Source organism: Eumetopias jubatus, unplaced genomic scaffold, assembly GCF_037043125.1.
Source record: "Eumetopias jubatus isolate StellerSeaLion01/CBP00866 unplaced genomic scaffold, mEumJub1_p1.0 scaffold_4, whole genome shotgun sequence".
NCBI lineage: Eukaryota > Metazoa > Chordata > Mammalia > Carnivora > Otariidae > Eumetopias > Eumetopias jubatus.
In genome coordinates, this window is record NW_028274810.1 from 59,975,404 (window position 1) to 59,991,317 (window position 15,914).

At 38.6% G+C, this 15,914-nt stretch overlaps 1 protein-coding gene across 2 annotated transcripts in view; it reads left to right on the forward strand.

The window, feature by feature from the left end:
* The window catches only part of OMA1 (OMA1 zinc metallopeptidase), an 87,549-nt gene extending 75,354 nt beyond the window's left edge, over positions 1 to 12,195 (forward strand). For both annotated transcript variants that reach the window (XM_028106952.2, XM_028106953.1), the window contains exon 9: positions 11,743 to 12,195. In XM_028106952.2, coding sequence (XP_027962753.1) covers positions 11,743 to 11,955 — 213 coding nt within the window. In that variant the 3' untranslated portion in view covers positions 11,956 to 12,195. The remainder of the gene's footprint in view (positions 1 to 11,742) is intronic.
* Positions 12,196 to 15,914: the final 3,719 nt, after the last annotated feature.

Sequence of the window (15,914 nt, forward strand, 5' to 3'; positions counted from 1 at the left end):
GAGGCTGTGAAGAACAGAATTGATGCCCCAGAGCAAAGACTCATTGATGCTGGAGATAAAGGAACATAGCACAGCCAAATTAAAACACCCAAAGCTAAAAAAAGTCTGAAAAATGGAAGAACACTGAGAAAACATGAAATCAAGCTACATAGAACAGTAGAAAACACCAGTACTTTCATTTATGTCTTAATTTCTTTGACTGTGGTTTCTATAACATGTTTGATTTAGGTAACATTTCTCAAGATGGGTTTTTAGAACCCCAGAGCATCATGCCTGAGATGCCCTGAAATGACAATGCCTAGATATTTAAATTTGCCAAGTGTTTAATCTTCATTGCAAAGATAGGATTTTATAAGCTGCCAAGTGTAAAGAGAAAATATAAAGATGCATATGAGTAAGAATGACTTTAGATCTTACCTTTTATATTTTGGAGAAGTGTAAGAATTCAGGGTAAAAGAAATAAACAAAAAACCACTGGAAGTAATACACTTTGGGATGCTATCTAGCCAAACCCACTTTTCTTTCTTTGAAGATAGAAGATCCCTTAACACATGGAACACATAGAACAATATATCAGTAAAGTACTTAGTAGCTAGAGTTCTCCTTACAGAATCCAGATGATCAAGAATTAGATAGAATTTGTAGTTTATTCTGTTTATATATGATTGTGATTCTAGCTTGCACCCTGCTATTTTTAGAAAACCACAGATAAGGAACTAATAAAGAATTGAGTTCAAAGTGTGATAAATAAGATTCAACTGACACAAAAAACTAAATGCTAGGAAAAAGATGTATTTTTTTTCCAAATGTACATACATCTTTCAGAAAATTAACTTGAACAAAAATATGTATACTTAATATAAAAATGTTATGGTTCAAACTATCAGAACATAATATATTAAAATTAATATAACAAAAATTAAAATATGGGCAGCCACATGGAAATTAAAATAAAATTCTTATATGTATAAGACAAGAAATCCATAACAATAAGAGCTTAATAGAATAAAAAAAATTTGTAGTGGTTGTAGTTGTATTTTCATGGATTGCTGTCAAACCTATATGTAAAAAAAATACTTTACCAATTTAAATGTCTATATTAGAAAAAGAGAAATGAAATTGATACACATAATGTGCCCCAGACAGGGAAAATAAAATTAAGCAGAAATAAACAAAATTATAATAGTTGGTTGTTTCAGAAATTTTGTCAAAGTGAAAATTATTAAGTCATTTATTTAGACAAAGAATAAAAGGTAAATAGGGTCAGGAGAAGAGCTATGATAATTAACATGCAGGAAAACCAAAATACTTGAGAATATTATTTTTAGGTAGATATTAATTAATGGCTCAGGTCAAAATCAGAAGTAATTAAAGTGTGTGCGTGCCTGTGTTTGTGTTGTGTGTGTGAGAGAGAATTGCCAAAGTGGTAAAGCTAGAAGTAGAAATTGTAACTAGAATGTACCTCCTCAAATTAATTTTTGAAGAGGTAAGGTATAATTAAATCAAATAAATAAAAACAACTGTATCAGAAACCCAGAGTCATAACAAATTAGCAAAGAAAAGAGCACCTAGCCCTGATGGAGAATTTTTCAGAAGTTTAAAGAACAGTTATTCAATGAATAATCAACTCTAGCTTCAAAATAAAGGGACATTGTTAATTATCTGATTCATTTTATGAACACTTTGTTTTGACAAATTGATAAGAATACCACTTTTAAAAGAATTTATAGACTGGGGTCATTAACCAGCAAACAGTACAGTACTAGGTAACAATAATTATTTACTCGGAGCAAGTAAATTATCCTCAGATACATGGGTAGCGGAATAAAGGCAGTGCTGTTAACACAGAGGAAGGAACTCAGGACTCATTTTTGATTCCTTCTCTATATCCTACCCACAAGAAGATCTTGTCTACTGCCCCTTCTCCACCACCATCATCCCTCGCCTGGATTAACTGCAGTCATCTCATATTTTAATATTCCTGTTGTTTTTCACCTCATCCCCTAACAACAGCCTGTTTGCAGTACAGTAGCCGGAATGATCTTTTAAATGTCGTTTCCCTGTGTAAGACCTTTTGGTGGCATCTCTCGAATTCAGAATAAAAATCCAAACTCCCTGCTGTCTTTAAGTCAGGTAATTTGGCCACTGCTTCCTTCTCCAACTTTTTCACATGTCCCTCTTCCCCAGGTTTTCCTTGAGTCCAGTTGTCTCACACTGAGCTTGTTTCCTACTCACCGCTCCTCTACTTGCTGACTTCTCTGCCTGAAATATTCTTCCTTCAGCTCTTGTTACCCAAACACCATCTGCCTTCGGAGACTTTCCTTGATTCCCCCAGTCTCAAATAGCCCTTCTTCTGTGCAGTTGTTCTCTAACAAAGTTCACGGTTTTGTTTCTTCATGTACTTAACTAAATTGATCTTGTTTACTGCTTGTTTATTGTCTGTCTCCTCCTTGCAGAATGTAAGGCCCTTGTTCACTGCTGTCTCCCTAGTGCCTGTGACAGTTTGCTTAATGAATATTCGTTACATGATTTGCATGATAGGTCATAATAGGCAAGAGAAGTAAAATAATACTGGGTTAAAAATTTCAGTACTGCTTCCTACCATAACACCAACAGAGATAACATAAATAAAATACCTGGCACAGTTGAAGGGACATAGAAAGTGAACAGTATACATTCGTTTCTTTTACTTCTAGTGGGAATCTGTAGGCTGGCCAATTCCATATTTAACTCTGGTCTTCCTTGGGATTCTCTTTTGGGAACTGTATGTTTTTGCTATTAGAGTACATTCTTGCTTTCTCCTAGACTCTCAACTCAGTGTTTTCCCTGTGACATTTATCATAATGATTTATTCATAGCTTGTGTTCTATAGGTGTTTCTTTAAAATTCAGCATGCATTTATTAAGTACCTGTTATGTGTAGTGCATAAAGTTAAATGCAGAAAACAAAGTAAAGGCAACGAAAAGGCATATTTTAGTTGTGTAGTGGGAAAATGTTGCTCACTTTTAAGGAGATATTTAATAAGTTCGTTTATTTTTTTTCACCTGGTTAAAAAGTATCATTTATTTGTTAGCATCTTTTTTTAATTTAAATTCAATAACCAACATGTAGTACATCATTAGTTTTTTTAAAATTTTTATTGTTATGTTAATCACCATATATTACATCATTAGTTTTTAATGTAGTGTTCCATGCTTCATTGTTTCTTCATGATACCCAGTGCTCCAAGCAGAATGTGCCCTCTTTAATACCCATCACCAGGCTAACCCATCCCCCCAGCCCCCTCCCCTATAGAACCCTCAGTTTGTTTTTCAGAGTCCATCATCTCTCATAGTTCGTCTCCCCCTCCGATTTCGCCCCCTTCATTCTTCCCCTTCTGCTATCTTCTTTTTTTTTTTCTTAACATATATTGCATTATTTGTTTCAGGTACAGATCTGTGATTCAACAGTCTTGCACAATTCACAGCGCTCACCACAGCACATACCCTCCCCAATGTCTATCACCCAGCCACCCCCTCCCTGCCACCCCCCACCACTCTAGAAACCCTCAGTTTGTTTCCTGAGATTAAGAATTCCTCATATCAGTGAGGTCATATGATACATGTCTTTCTCTGATTGACTTATTTCACTCAGCATAACACCCTCCAGTTCCATCCATGTCGTTGCAAATGGCAAGATCTCATTCCTTTTGATGGCTGCATAATATTCCATTGTGTATATATACCACATCTTCTTTATCCATTCATCTGTCGATGGACATCTTGGCTCTTTCCACAGTTTGGCTATTGTGGACATTGCTGCTATAAACATTGGGGTGCACGTACCCCTTCGGATCCCTACATTTGTATCTTTGTGGTAAATACCCGGTAGTGCAATTGCTGGATCGTATGGTAGCTCTATTTTCAACTGTTTGAGGAACCTCCATTACTGTTTTCCAGAGTGGTTGCACCAGCTTGCATTCCCACCAAGAGTGTAGGAGGGTTCCCCTTTCTCCACATCCCCGCCAACATCTGTTTCCTGACTTAATTTTAGCCATTCTAACTCGTGTGAGGTGGTATCTCATTGAGGTTTTGATTTGGATTTCCCTGATGCCAAGCTATGTGGAGCACTTTTTCATGTGTCTGTTGGCCATTTGGATGTCTTCTTTGGAAAAATGTCTGCTCATGTCTTCTGCCCATTTCTTGATTGGATTATTTGTTCTTTGGGTGTTGAGTTTGATAAGTTCTTTATAGATTTTGGATACTAGCCCTTTATCTGATATGTCATTTGCAAATATTTTCTCCCATTCTGTCGGTTGTCTTTTGGTTTTGTGGACTGTTTCATTTGCTTTGCAAAAGCTTTTTATCTTGATGAAATCCCAAAAGTTCATTTTTGCCCTTGCTTCCCTTGCCTTTGGCAATGTTTCTAGGAAGAATTTGCTGCGGCTGAGGTCGAAGAGGTTGCTACCTGTGTTTTCCTTTAGGATTTTGATGGACTCCTGTCGCACATCTAGGTCTTTCAACCATTTGGAGTCTATTTTTGTGTGTGGTGTAAGGAAATGGTCCAGTTTCATTCTTCTGCAGGTGGCTGTCCAATTTTCCCAACACCATTTGTTGAAGAGACTGTCTTTTTTCCATTGGACATTCTTTCCTGCTTTGTCAAAGATGAGTTGACCATCGAGTTGAGGGTCCATTTCTGGGCTCTCGATTCTGTTCCATCAATCGATGTGTCTGTTTTTGTGCCAGTACCATACTGTCTTGATGATGACAGCTTTGTAATAGAGCTGGAAGTCCGGAATTGTGATGCCGCCAGCTTTGGTTTTCTTTTTCAACATTCCTCTGGCTATTCGGGGTCTTTTCTGGTTCCATGCAGATTTTAGGATTATTTGTTCCATTTCTTTGAAAAAAGTGGATGGTATTTTGATGGGGATTGCATTGAATGTGTAGATTGCTCTAGGTATCATTGACATCTTCACAATGTTTGTTCTTCCAATCCATGAGCATGGAACGTTTTTCCATTTCTTTGTGTCTTCCTCAATTTCTTTCATGAATATTTTATAGTTTTCTGAGTACAGATCCTGTGCCTCTTTGGTTAGATTTATTCCTAGGTGTCTTACGGTTTTGGGTGCAATTGTAAATGGGATCGACTCCTTAATTGTTCTCTCTTCTGTCTTGTTGTTGGTGTATAGGAATGCCACTGATTTCTGTGCATTTATTTTATATCCTGCCACTTTACTGAATTCCTGTATGAGTTCTAGCAGTTTTGGGGTGGAGTCTTTTGGATTTTCCACATAAAGTATTATATCATCTGCAAAGAGTGAGAGTTTGACTTCCTCCTTGCCGATTTGGATGCCTTTGATTTCTTTTTGTTGTCTGATTTCTGTGGCTAGGACTTCTAATACTATGTTGAATAGCAGTGGTGAGAGTGGACATCCCTGCTGCATTCCTGACCTTAGGGGGAAAGCTCTCAGTTTTTCCCCATTGAGAATGATATTCGCTGTAGGTTTCTCATAAATGACTTTTATGATATTGAGGTAGGTACCCTCTATCCCTATACTTTGAAGAGTTTTGATCAAGAAGGGATGCTGTACTTTGTCAAATGCTTTCTCTGCATCTATTGGGACGATCATATGATTCTTGTTCTTTCTTTTGTTAATATATTGTGTCACGTTGATTGAATTGCGGATATTGAACCAACCTTGCAGCCCAGGGATAAATCCCACTTGGTCATGGTGAATAATCCTTTTAATGTACTGTTGGATCCTATTGGCTAGTATTTTGGTGAGAATTTTTGCATCCATGTACATTAAGGATATTGGTCTGTAATTCTCCTTTTTGATGGGGTCTTTGGTTTTGGGATCAAGGTAATGCTGGCCTCATAAAATGAGTGTGGAAGTTTTCCTTCCATTTCTATTTTTTGGAACAGCTTCAGGAGAATAGGTATTAATTCTTCTTTAAATGTTTGGTAGAGTTTCCCTGGGAAGCCATCTGGCCCTGAGCTTTTGTTTGTTGGGAGATTTTTGATGACTGCTTCAATTTCCTTAGTGGTTATAGGTCTGTTCAGGTTTTCTGTGTCTTCCTGGTTCAATTTTGGTAGTTGATACCTCTCTAGGAATGCATCCATTTCTTCCAGGTTATCTAATTTGCTGGCATAGAGTTGCTCATAGTATGTTCTTATAATTGTTTGTATTTCTTTGGTGTTGGTTGTGATCTCTCCTCTTTCATTCATGATTTTGTTGATTTGGGTCATTTCTCTTTTCTTTTTGATAAGTCTGGCCAGGGGTTTATCAATCTTGTTAATTCTTTCAAAGAACCAGCTCCTAGTTTCGTTGATCTGTTCTACTGTTCTTTTGATTTCTATTTCATTGATTTCTGCTCTGATCTTTATTATTTCTCTTCTCCTGCTGGGTTTAGGCTTTATTTGCTGTTTTGTCTCTAGCTCCTTTAGGTGTAGGGTTAGGTTGTGTATCATCATTAGTTTTTGATGTAGGGTTCAGTGGTTCATTAGTTGTGTATAACACCCAGGGCTCATCACATCAAATGCCCTCCTTAATGCCCATCACCCGTTTACCCCATCCTTCCACCCACCTCCCCTCCAGCAACCCTCAGTTTGTTTCCTGGAGTCAAGAGTGTCTCATGGTTTGTCTCCCTCTCTGATTTCTTCCCATTCAGTTTTCCCTCCCTTCCCCTATGATCCTCTGCCCTATATCTTATATTCCACATATGAGTGAAACCTTATGATGATTGTCTTTCTCTGGTTGACTTATTTCACTTAGCATAATACACTAATAATTGCATTTAATAAGATAGATTTGAATTTATAAAAATAAAAGATGTTGACACCATGAAATGTAATAAATGTGGAAAGGAAAGTAAAAAATAAAAATTTACCAACGTATGTGATAAAATCTTACTATGCAGAGTAGATGAAGATTTGATAGAAATGTGTATGGTCTGTAATAGATTTTTTTTAAAGAAATAGTTTTATTTTTTTAGATATTTTATTTATTTATTTGTCAGAGAGAGCGCGCGCGCACGAGCACAAGCAGGGAGAGCAGCAGGCAGAGGGAGAAGCAGATTCCCTGCTGAGCAGGGAGCCCGATGCAAGACTCAATCCCAGGACCTGGGATCATGGGGACCATGACCTGAGCCGAAGGCAGACGCTTAATGACTGAGCCACCCAGGTGCCCCTAGAATTTTGTTTTGACAAATAGTTTGAGAGAAACAATTCACACATGTAAAAATATTAAGAGAAAACCTTTATGAAGAACATACAGTTTCTCTAGCAATGAAGCATAGCTTAGACATCTCAAGAGCACATTTTTTTAAGTAAAAGATTTACTTAAAATATGGTGCAAAAAAAATGAATACAAAAGCACTGTAATGTAAAAGCATCAAAAACAAAAACAACAGAAGTGGGTTCTAATCCCTTTTTTTCTAAGTCTTTTTACTTCTATGCCCCCTTAACTTTTTTTTAATTAGACTATTTTTAAGAGCAATTTTAGGTTCACAGCAAAATTTCTTGGAAGGTACAGGAGAAATATATACCCCTTGCCTCTGCTCAGTTTCCCCCACTGTCAAAGTCCTGCACCAGAGTGGTGCATTTATTATAAAAGATGAACCTACACTGACCCATCTTTATGACCCAAAGTCCCTAGTTTATATTAGGCTTCACTCTTGGTGTATATTCTGTGGGTTTTGACAAATATAATGACTTGTATTCACCATTACAGTGTCATACAGAGTAGTTTCATTGCCCTAAAAATACTCTACCTATTTGTCCCTCTCTCCCTGCTTAGCCCCGACAACCATGGATCTTTTTAGTATCTCCATAGTTTGCCTTTTCCAAAATGTTATGTTTATAGTAGGAATCATACGCTATATAGCTTTTCTAGACAGATTTTTTTTTTTGCTTAAAATATGCATTTAAGTTTCCTTCATGTGTTTTCATAGCTTGATAGATCATTTCTTCTTAGCACTCAATATTCCACTGTCTAGATGTAACACAGATTATTTATCCATTCACCTACTGAAGGACATTTGGTTGCTCCAAGTTTTGGCAGTTGTGAATAAAGCTGCAAAAAAAATGTTTGCCAAGCAATTTTTTGTTCCTTGCCAGTCACAACCTTTTTGGGGTTCAATTTGCTCAATCTGTAAACTGTAGCTGATGATTTATAAGGATTCTGAGGTTTGAAATGATATGGTTATCTAGATAAAAATCATTAAATCTTATGTTGTACTGATTATGAATAACTTAGGTAGGCCTGTATGCTGAAGACATTATAAACTGGTAAAGCCTTTCTGATAGAAAGCAGTCTGGTCCTATATAAACTAAAATTATACTCTGTTCAGGTCATTCTGTTTTGGGGGGTGTACTTCAAGTAAACCCAAATGGAAGTTATAACATTTATTCTTTAAGCAAAGATTTTCATAGGGTAATTTTAAAAAACATTTTAATTTATTTGAAGGCGCCTGGGTGACTCAGTTGTTAAGCGTCTGCCTTCGGCTCAGGTCGTGATCCCGGCATCCTGGGATCAAGCCCCGCATTGGGCTCCCTGCTCCACGGGAGGCCTGCTTCTCCCTCTCCCACTACCCCTGCTTGTGTTCCCTCTCTCACTGTGTCTCTCTCTGTCAAATAAATAAAATAAAATCTTTAAAAAAATTCATTTGAGAGGGAAGAAGGGGGAGTGGTGGGGAGGGGCAGAGGGAGAGGGAGAAGCAGGCTTCCGTTGAGCAGGGAGCTGACACGGGGCTGGATCTCAGGATCCTGAGATCATGACCTGAGCCGAAGGCAGACGTTTAACAGACTGATTCACCCAGGCTCCCCTATAGGGTAATTTATTAAAGCCAAATAAAATAAAACAAAACGATGGAAACAATTCAAATGCCCCATAATGGGGAAATGCAAAGTAAATTGTGTGAGGGCAGGGATCAAGAGTATTTATTCAGACTGATGTGTGCTTAGCACCTCACTCAGTGTGGTGTTCTATAAATATTGGCTGAATGTAAAAATACTGAAAAAGAACTTAGGGGAGAGAGAAGAGCTTTTGCTGAATATAAAAGATTTGATAGCATTCTGCTTTTCCCTTTGTTTGCTGCTTTGCATTTCTCTTTGCTACACTCAGACGTACCTGCTGTTACCTGCTGGACTCCACACTTGCCCCTTTACTGACCCCAGTGAACGTCTTAGGCATGGATAAAGTAGGCATCACATAGCAGCTTCTCCTTGGAAAAGGACGTCACCATGGCTGTAAAGGAGTTAAAGCAAGAGTAGCCTGTGTGTCCCCATTTTCCCAGGGCAGTCTCAGTCTGTGCTTGATGTCTCAGTGTAAAGCTTGATAGCTTCTACTCTCAAAGGTAGCTGGGTTCAGACAGTAGGGTGCCATTTAGCTGAGGCTCTGACTTCCTGTTTACTTCAGTGCTATAGTTGTGAAACATTTTCTTGATTTTTCAGTTTAATGAAATTTTTTTTAATGCTCAGTGGATGATTGTGAGGTACAAAGAAAATCAGATAGGGCCCTGTCACCACAGAATTTCACTTTAATGCTTTTTCCTCATTAGTTATTTTGGTAACTCATAACCTCCTTCAGAATCAGAAGTGTTCCTAGATCCAAGCTTCTTCCATGGCCTCTCATCCATTTAGAAGACCTTTTTCTGGTTTGCCTCTGGCTGCATGCCTTCCTCTCCTGTGGAACTTGAAGGAATATTCCTAAGAACCTGTGCCCCTATCAGTGCACTCTGGGTATTTGGGATAATGGAATTCCTTGCCCAAACACCTTTGAGCCTGCTTCTGGGGCCTGTGTGGATCGCTTCCCTTGGATACATGCACACAAGGCCCCTCACAGTGCCCACTAAGCCAGGGATGGGAGGAGAAGGGAGTGGACCGTAGGTCAGTGGCAGGAGGTGGGCAGGCTCCCTGCAACCTTACACGTTGCAGAATTCAAGAATTCTAATTTTGGACCCAGCCTTCAGGGTCATTTTGAATGTGTATTCCTCAAAGTAGGGGAATAGAACATTTTTTTTATAGTAGTTTATTTTTTTTTAAAGATTTTATTTATTCATTTGAGAGAGAGAGCACAAGCAGGGGGAGAGGCAGAGGGAGAAGCAGGGTCCCCGCTGAGCATGGAGCCCAATGTGGGGCTTGATCCCAGGACCCCAGGATCATGACCTGAGCCAAAGGCAGATGCTTAACCGACTGAGCCACTATAGTAGTTTATTAGCTTGACTTAACTGCTTTTAGATATTTAAACACTTGGTATCTGAGCCTCCAATTACATTCTTGCCATGGACCCCACAAATATCAGGGGAGGCCCACTCATGGTAAAACCTAAAATCCTTACCATGGCACATGAGATCCTCCATAATCTGCTCCTGCCCCTCCCCTGCCTGGCTCCAGCTGCACTAGCTTCCTCACTGTTCCAGAACAGTCCAGGCGTGCTTCCATCTCAGGTCCTTGTGGTGCTTCTTGGAACGCTCTTCTTCCAGGTATCCATGTGACCTCTTCCTTCATGTCCTTCAGCTCTCCCCGCCTCCTTCCCTCCTCCCTGAGCCCCCCTCCAAGCAGCACCCCCTCCCCACCACCATCATTATTTTATCAGTGAGACCTCGCTGGGCTAATCTTTCCAAAATTTTACTATCCCCACAAACACTGTCTCCTTCCCTGCTTTTTACTTCTAACTTTTTTATAGTGATGCATGTCAAGGGAAGTCATAAAAAATTAAACGAGGTCCCTCCCCTAAATATCTTTCTTTTAACCCCTCCTTAGATATAAAATGTTTTTTCCTTAAAAATTTTCTATTAGTTTTTGTGTCTTAAAAGTCATTTATGTAGCCACTTTAAAGAATCATCTAGGTCTCCAAGTCTACTTATGTAAAGCAGCAGTCCCCCTACCCTGCCCTCAGTTTTTTAAGGGTAACCATCTTCACCTCTCTTAAATGATTCTTTTGGCATTTCCCACTGTATCTACATAACAAACATACTTCTATTGCTACTTCCTAACTTTTCAGTTTTAGGCATTACCAATTTACTTTCCCCTGTAGAGGATGAAAACTAAGGTTCCCCTTATCACTGGCACACTCTGTGCACACACATGATCCAACCCTCCCTCTTCCCAGTATTGAGTTGTGATTTGGGGTAGATCAAGATTCAGTGCTTTTAAAACTGTAAACACCAGTCACAGCTGACCCATGTTGTAGACTGTGATTACTTTTCCTATAGCATTTTATTTTTCCTGGAATTAAAAATTATGGTTTTGATTTGCTTACCTTTCTGGGTTATTAGCACCCGTGCTTCCTCAGACTGCCCTAGTTATGTGTGTCTTTTTTCAGTATGTTCACATTTCTGTATGCTATTGTTTTTGTTTCTGAGTCTTAATCTTTTTAAATCTGGATGGGTATTCTCACAGGCCTTATTTGACTGAAATCATAGAGACACCTCTAAGAAGGCTTGTTTATCCCCAGTAGGACATCGGGCAGTCACTGCAGATTTGTTTGTTTCAAATATCTTACTATGTGAACAAATAATGAAAATGTAACTATGTACCATGAATTTCTGTATGGTTCTCTTTCATGTATTATAATTAAGATACCTTTTATTCCAAAAATAGAGAATATATTCTTATATTTCATTGTTTTACAAAGAGCATATTAGGAATTACTGGAATAATTTTAATAAATTTAAATGTATAAATACATTAAATATATTTTATATATATATATTTTGTTTATAAATATATAAATATATATATTGTATTCTTTATTTATAGGCTCTTAAAATTAGAGAGATCTGTAATTGCCCACCACTTTCTGGACCAGACCCTCGATTACTATTCAAACTCAGCATGAAGCATTTCCTGGAAGAATCGGAGAAAGAAGACCTAAAAATCACTGCTGAGAAACAGAAAATGGAAACTCTCACCATTCAACAACAGAAGCAAATACCCTTAACATATATAGTTGAGAAAAGAACTGGCAGTTGAATTAAAATTTATGAGACATGGGATATATGAAGAATGTAGCATTCGTTACCATTTTTATGTTATTTTTTTAAAAATGATGTTTGAAATAAAAAAATGTATATTCAGGGTCAAATCATGTATATTACAAGTATTATCTAAATTCTTCTAGGTATTTTCATGAAATATTGATGTATTTTAATCTATTTTAAAGTATCTTCAATGAGGAAAATGTCACAGAATAAATTTATATTACACATTTTACTCTGTCTCATACTTGCTTTTCATTTGGAAGGCAGACCTCTAGTGGATGAGAAATCGGAATGTGCAGTAATTCTTAATGTGGAGAGAGTTCCAGCCGAGCCTAAACTGGGGTTCAGAGTCTGGGTGGTTATGATGAACTGGGAAGCTGACAATCTAAAGCATCTGTTTGCAGAAATTGATTTGCCCTGGGATAGGATTATGTGGAACAGGGGACCGTGGGATGGAGAGTTTCCTGCTCCTCGCTTATGGACCCTGAGGGAAAAAGGGATACGTAGGCAGAAGCTAAAGAAGCTGTTTTCATAGGAGGCAAAAGTAGCGCTCGTCGTGGTCCGGGCGACAAAGTGAGAAACAAAATGGTAAGAGAGGGTCATTTCCTTGCAGACCCAGTGTGCCGCTGATGTTCTGAAGTCCTGACAGAAAGTTGTGTCATCTTGGCTCCTTCACAATACTATGCTTTGGGAATCTCCGGAGTTCTCAGAGAAGGCAACTACCCTGTTCTTATTGAGGGAACCACCAGGAGGGGCAAGGGAAGGTGTCGCCCCCAACTGGACCCCCTTGGGCAGCCGACATGAGCAAAAGGCTGGAAGAAGATGGGTCAGGGAGCACAAGACACATCCCTGGTGGTACTCAGACGTTACTGTATTATATTAGTCTGGAAATAAATTTCTAAAATGTATTATTTGTATAAAATTATTTGTACTCCCAAACTGGTGAAGTCTAGTGATGTTGAGGGACATTTTTCTTGAAACACATTATATTACATAGTTTCTTAAGAATTAAAGGGGAAAGAAACGATCATTTATTGAGTGTCTACTCGGAGTTGGGCCCATTATTCCCAGACCCCATGAAGTAGGTTGCAGCAGTCTCCTTTCCCAGTGAGAACCTGGATTGGAGAGGTTACGTAGTACACCCAGTGCCACTCAGCTAGAAAGAGCAAACCTAGGTCTGACTGCATGTCTCTCCATCTCCACAACTCGAAGGTATCTAAGGCTGAGCTATCAGAGGGAACCAACGCCATCCTCAGGTGCATGTTAGTTTCCTCATGTATGGCTTCAGTACAGGTAAAAATCTAATAAAATCAGGATCACTTACCTGCAGGATGGCTTTCCTCCTCTCAGACCCTTCTCTCGCAAACTACATGAAAAGCTTGGGTGAGGCAGGTTAGGAGAGTACAACCTCTCCCCCTGCCTTTGAAAGCCGGTGACTTCTCATTTGGGATGTGTCCTGACACATTTCCTTAGACACAATATTTACCTAGTTGTTAAGAGAATTTCAGGGGCTCTTTAAATTTTTCAGGCTTCCTGGAGATTGCTGGTGAGGAATTTCTTGATCTGCACACAAGACAACACTCATAAGGAGGAGGTTCAAATGAACTGTTCTCCTAGTCGTTCACACTCCTAGCGATTGCAGTACTGTCAAAGACACTCCTTAACATGTAAAGACATTTGGAGAATGTCATCTAGGGGTAAATAGTAAAGCACACCGTTAGATTTCCCTGTAAATTTCCTAAAAAAATAGTGTAGTGGAGGCCCTAGTCTCCTTTTCCTTCCATCCCATTATCACATCTAATTGTACTGTTCAGACTTCCTAGGAAACATATACAAGTTGACATGTTAGAGCAGAGAAAATATAGAGAGAATACCTTTATAGCGCATATGAAAAAGATTTTTTAAACCATGAGATCAATAAATGTAAAAGAAATGTTACATTTCAGCTCAGGGTTTTAAGAGAAATTAAATAGCAGTTGGAATGTAATATGTATACGTATGCTCTAAGTTGTATATAGAGAAGACCTCTCTAACTTATGCATTTAATTGCATACCATAGTGTCAGGGTTTTTCACCAGAGGATTTCGGTGTCATTGGCTAGTTGCTCAGTGGTTAGGAGCATGATGCCAATAAATACAAGGCACAAATTCAATCTAATCTCTCCTGTAATCTGGGTAGTTGTAGGACCACCCTCTAAAACTAAACTCAAAGAGAATATGTATATTTACTGCTATGTCTCTAGTACCTAATAATTTTTGGCACATTATGAGTATTCAGTTAGTATTTTACTAATACCATACACTCAACATCATCTAGTCAAAGGATAATGAAAAATAAGAAAGATACTTTATGAAATCTCTGCCTCTTTGTAGCCATAGGACCCTGGCTACAAAGATAATTAAGTCACTTCAGCTCTCTTACCCTCATTTATTCATTTGTAAAATGAGGATAAGAGATCTTACCTCATAGGCTGACATGATGATTAAGGCAAATGACGTACTGAAAGCATTTAGCAAAATGCGTAGAGCTCCAAACATAATGAAAATAGCCACAATTTATTGAATGCTTACTTTGTACCAAGCACTGTGCTAAGCATTTTTCAAGCACTGTTGAACCTCACTGCAGCCCCATATGTGATAGGTATTCTATTACCCACCCCACCCCACCCCCAATTATAGACCAGGAAACTGATGTTTAGAGGGTTAATGAAATTTACTCAGTGTTACATGATATATTTTCTAAGATTATTTTACTTGCAAGAACAGAAAAAAACAAACCTGAAACTCAAGAAAATTTATTGCCTCCCCTAACAAAAAAGCCCAGAAATACACTAGCTTTGGACATGATTTAGTCCAGAGGATCATGATATCATCAGAGCAGTGTTTCTTTTTCACCGTGATTTTTCTCAGCTCTGGCTTCACTCTTCCCTACTGGTGTCAAGATGGCTGCCAGTAGCTGCCAGAGCTATATGCTTCATTCACATCCAGTTGGGAAGAGTGGCTCACCTCACAACTATTGAAACAGAACCTCAGTGCTAACTGCACTGGTAACCAGCACAGGGGATGGGATAATCCTCACTGGCTGGAGCTGAGGATGGTTATAGTCCACGCCATTCAAACAGAGCGGCTAGCATAGAGCCACAGGCTCTACTAAGTAGCTGGAATAAAAACCTATTACATTTATCCTCTTTCAGGAGGCAAAGAGACAAGATAATTCTTTGTAGATTTGGTCCCAAGTGATATTTAACCTGAGCAAAAACAATGTAGCGTAAGTTCTATGTTGATATGGTAGTGAATTTGCATTATTATATTGGCTTTATCATTTACAACCTGAAGTATCTCTTATCCTCAAAACCGGCCTATGAGAGAAGACTAAGCCTTGGAGGGATTAGGCAAGTTATCCAAGGATGCACTTCAAGTAAATGGTTGAACTGGGATGAGAAGGAAGGCAATCCTGAGTTGTAACCCAGTGCTCCTTCAGCAATACCACATTCTTTGGAGAGGGAGGTATTACCTACATTTTTCATCTGGAAACCGAAGCTCAGAGATAATTAAGCAACTGTGTGCCCAGCACTACTCAGCTCATTATGGCAGAAATGAGAATCCAACCCTCATCTTCTGACTCCAAAGTCTGTGCTCTTCATCCAGTTACTGCCACTTTAGTTGGCAGATCTCATAAAGGAAGTGGCGATGAAAACTCATCTCCCTTCACCCCTCACTTCTGAGCAGCGGGGCCAATACCCTCCTTTCTCTTAATAGCATTCATTTTAATACTCTATGACAGGTGGTAAAAATATTTTAAGTATATTCATATACATGAGGGATAAAATTCCTGTTAATCATCTTATATTGTGTTTTATTAGAGCCTCAAGAATTCCTTAATCTGTGGTGAGAAATACCTCTCACTTCATTACTGGAAAGAGCCCTATCAGTGTATACCCCTTCACAGTTA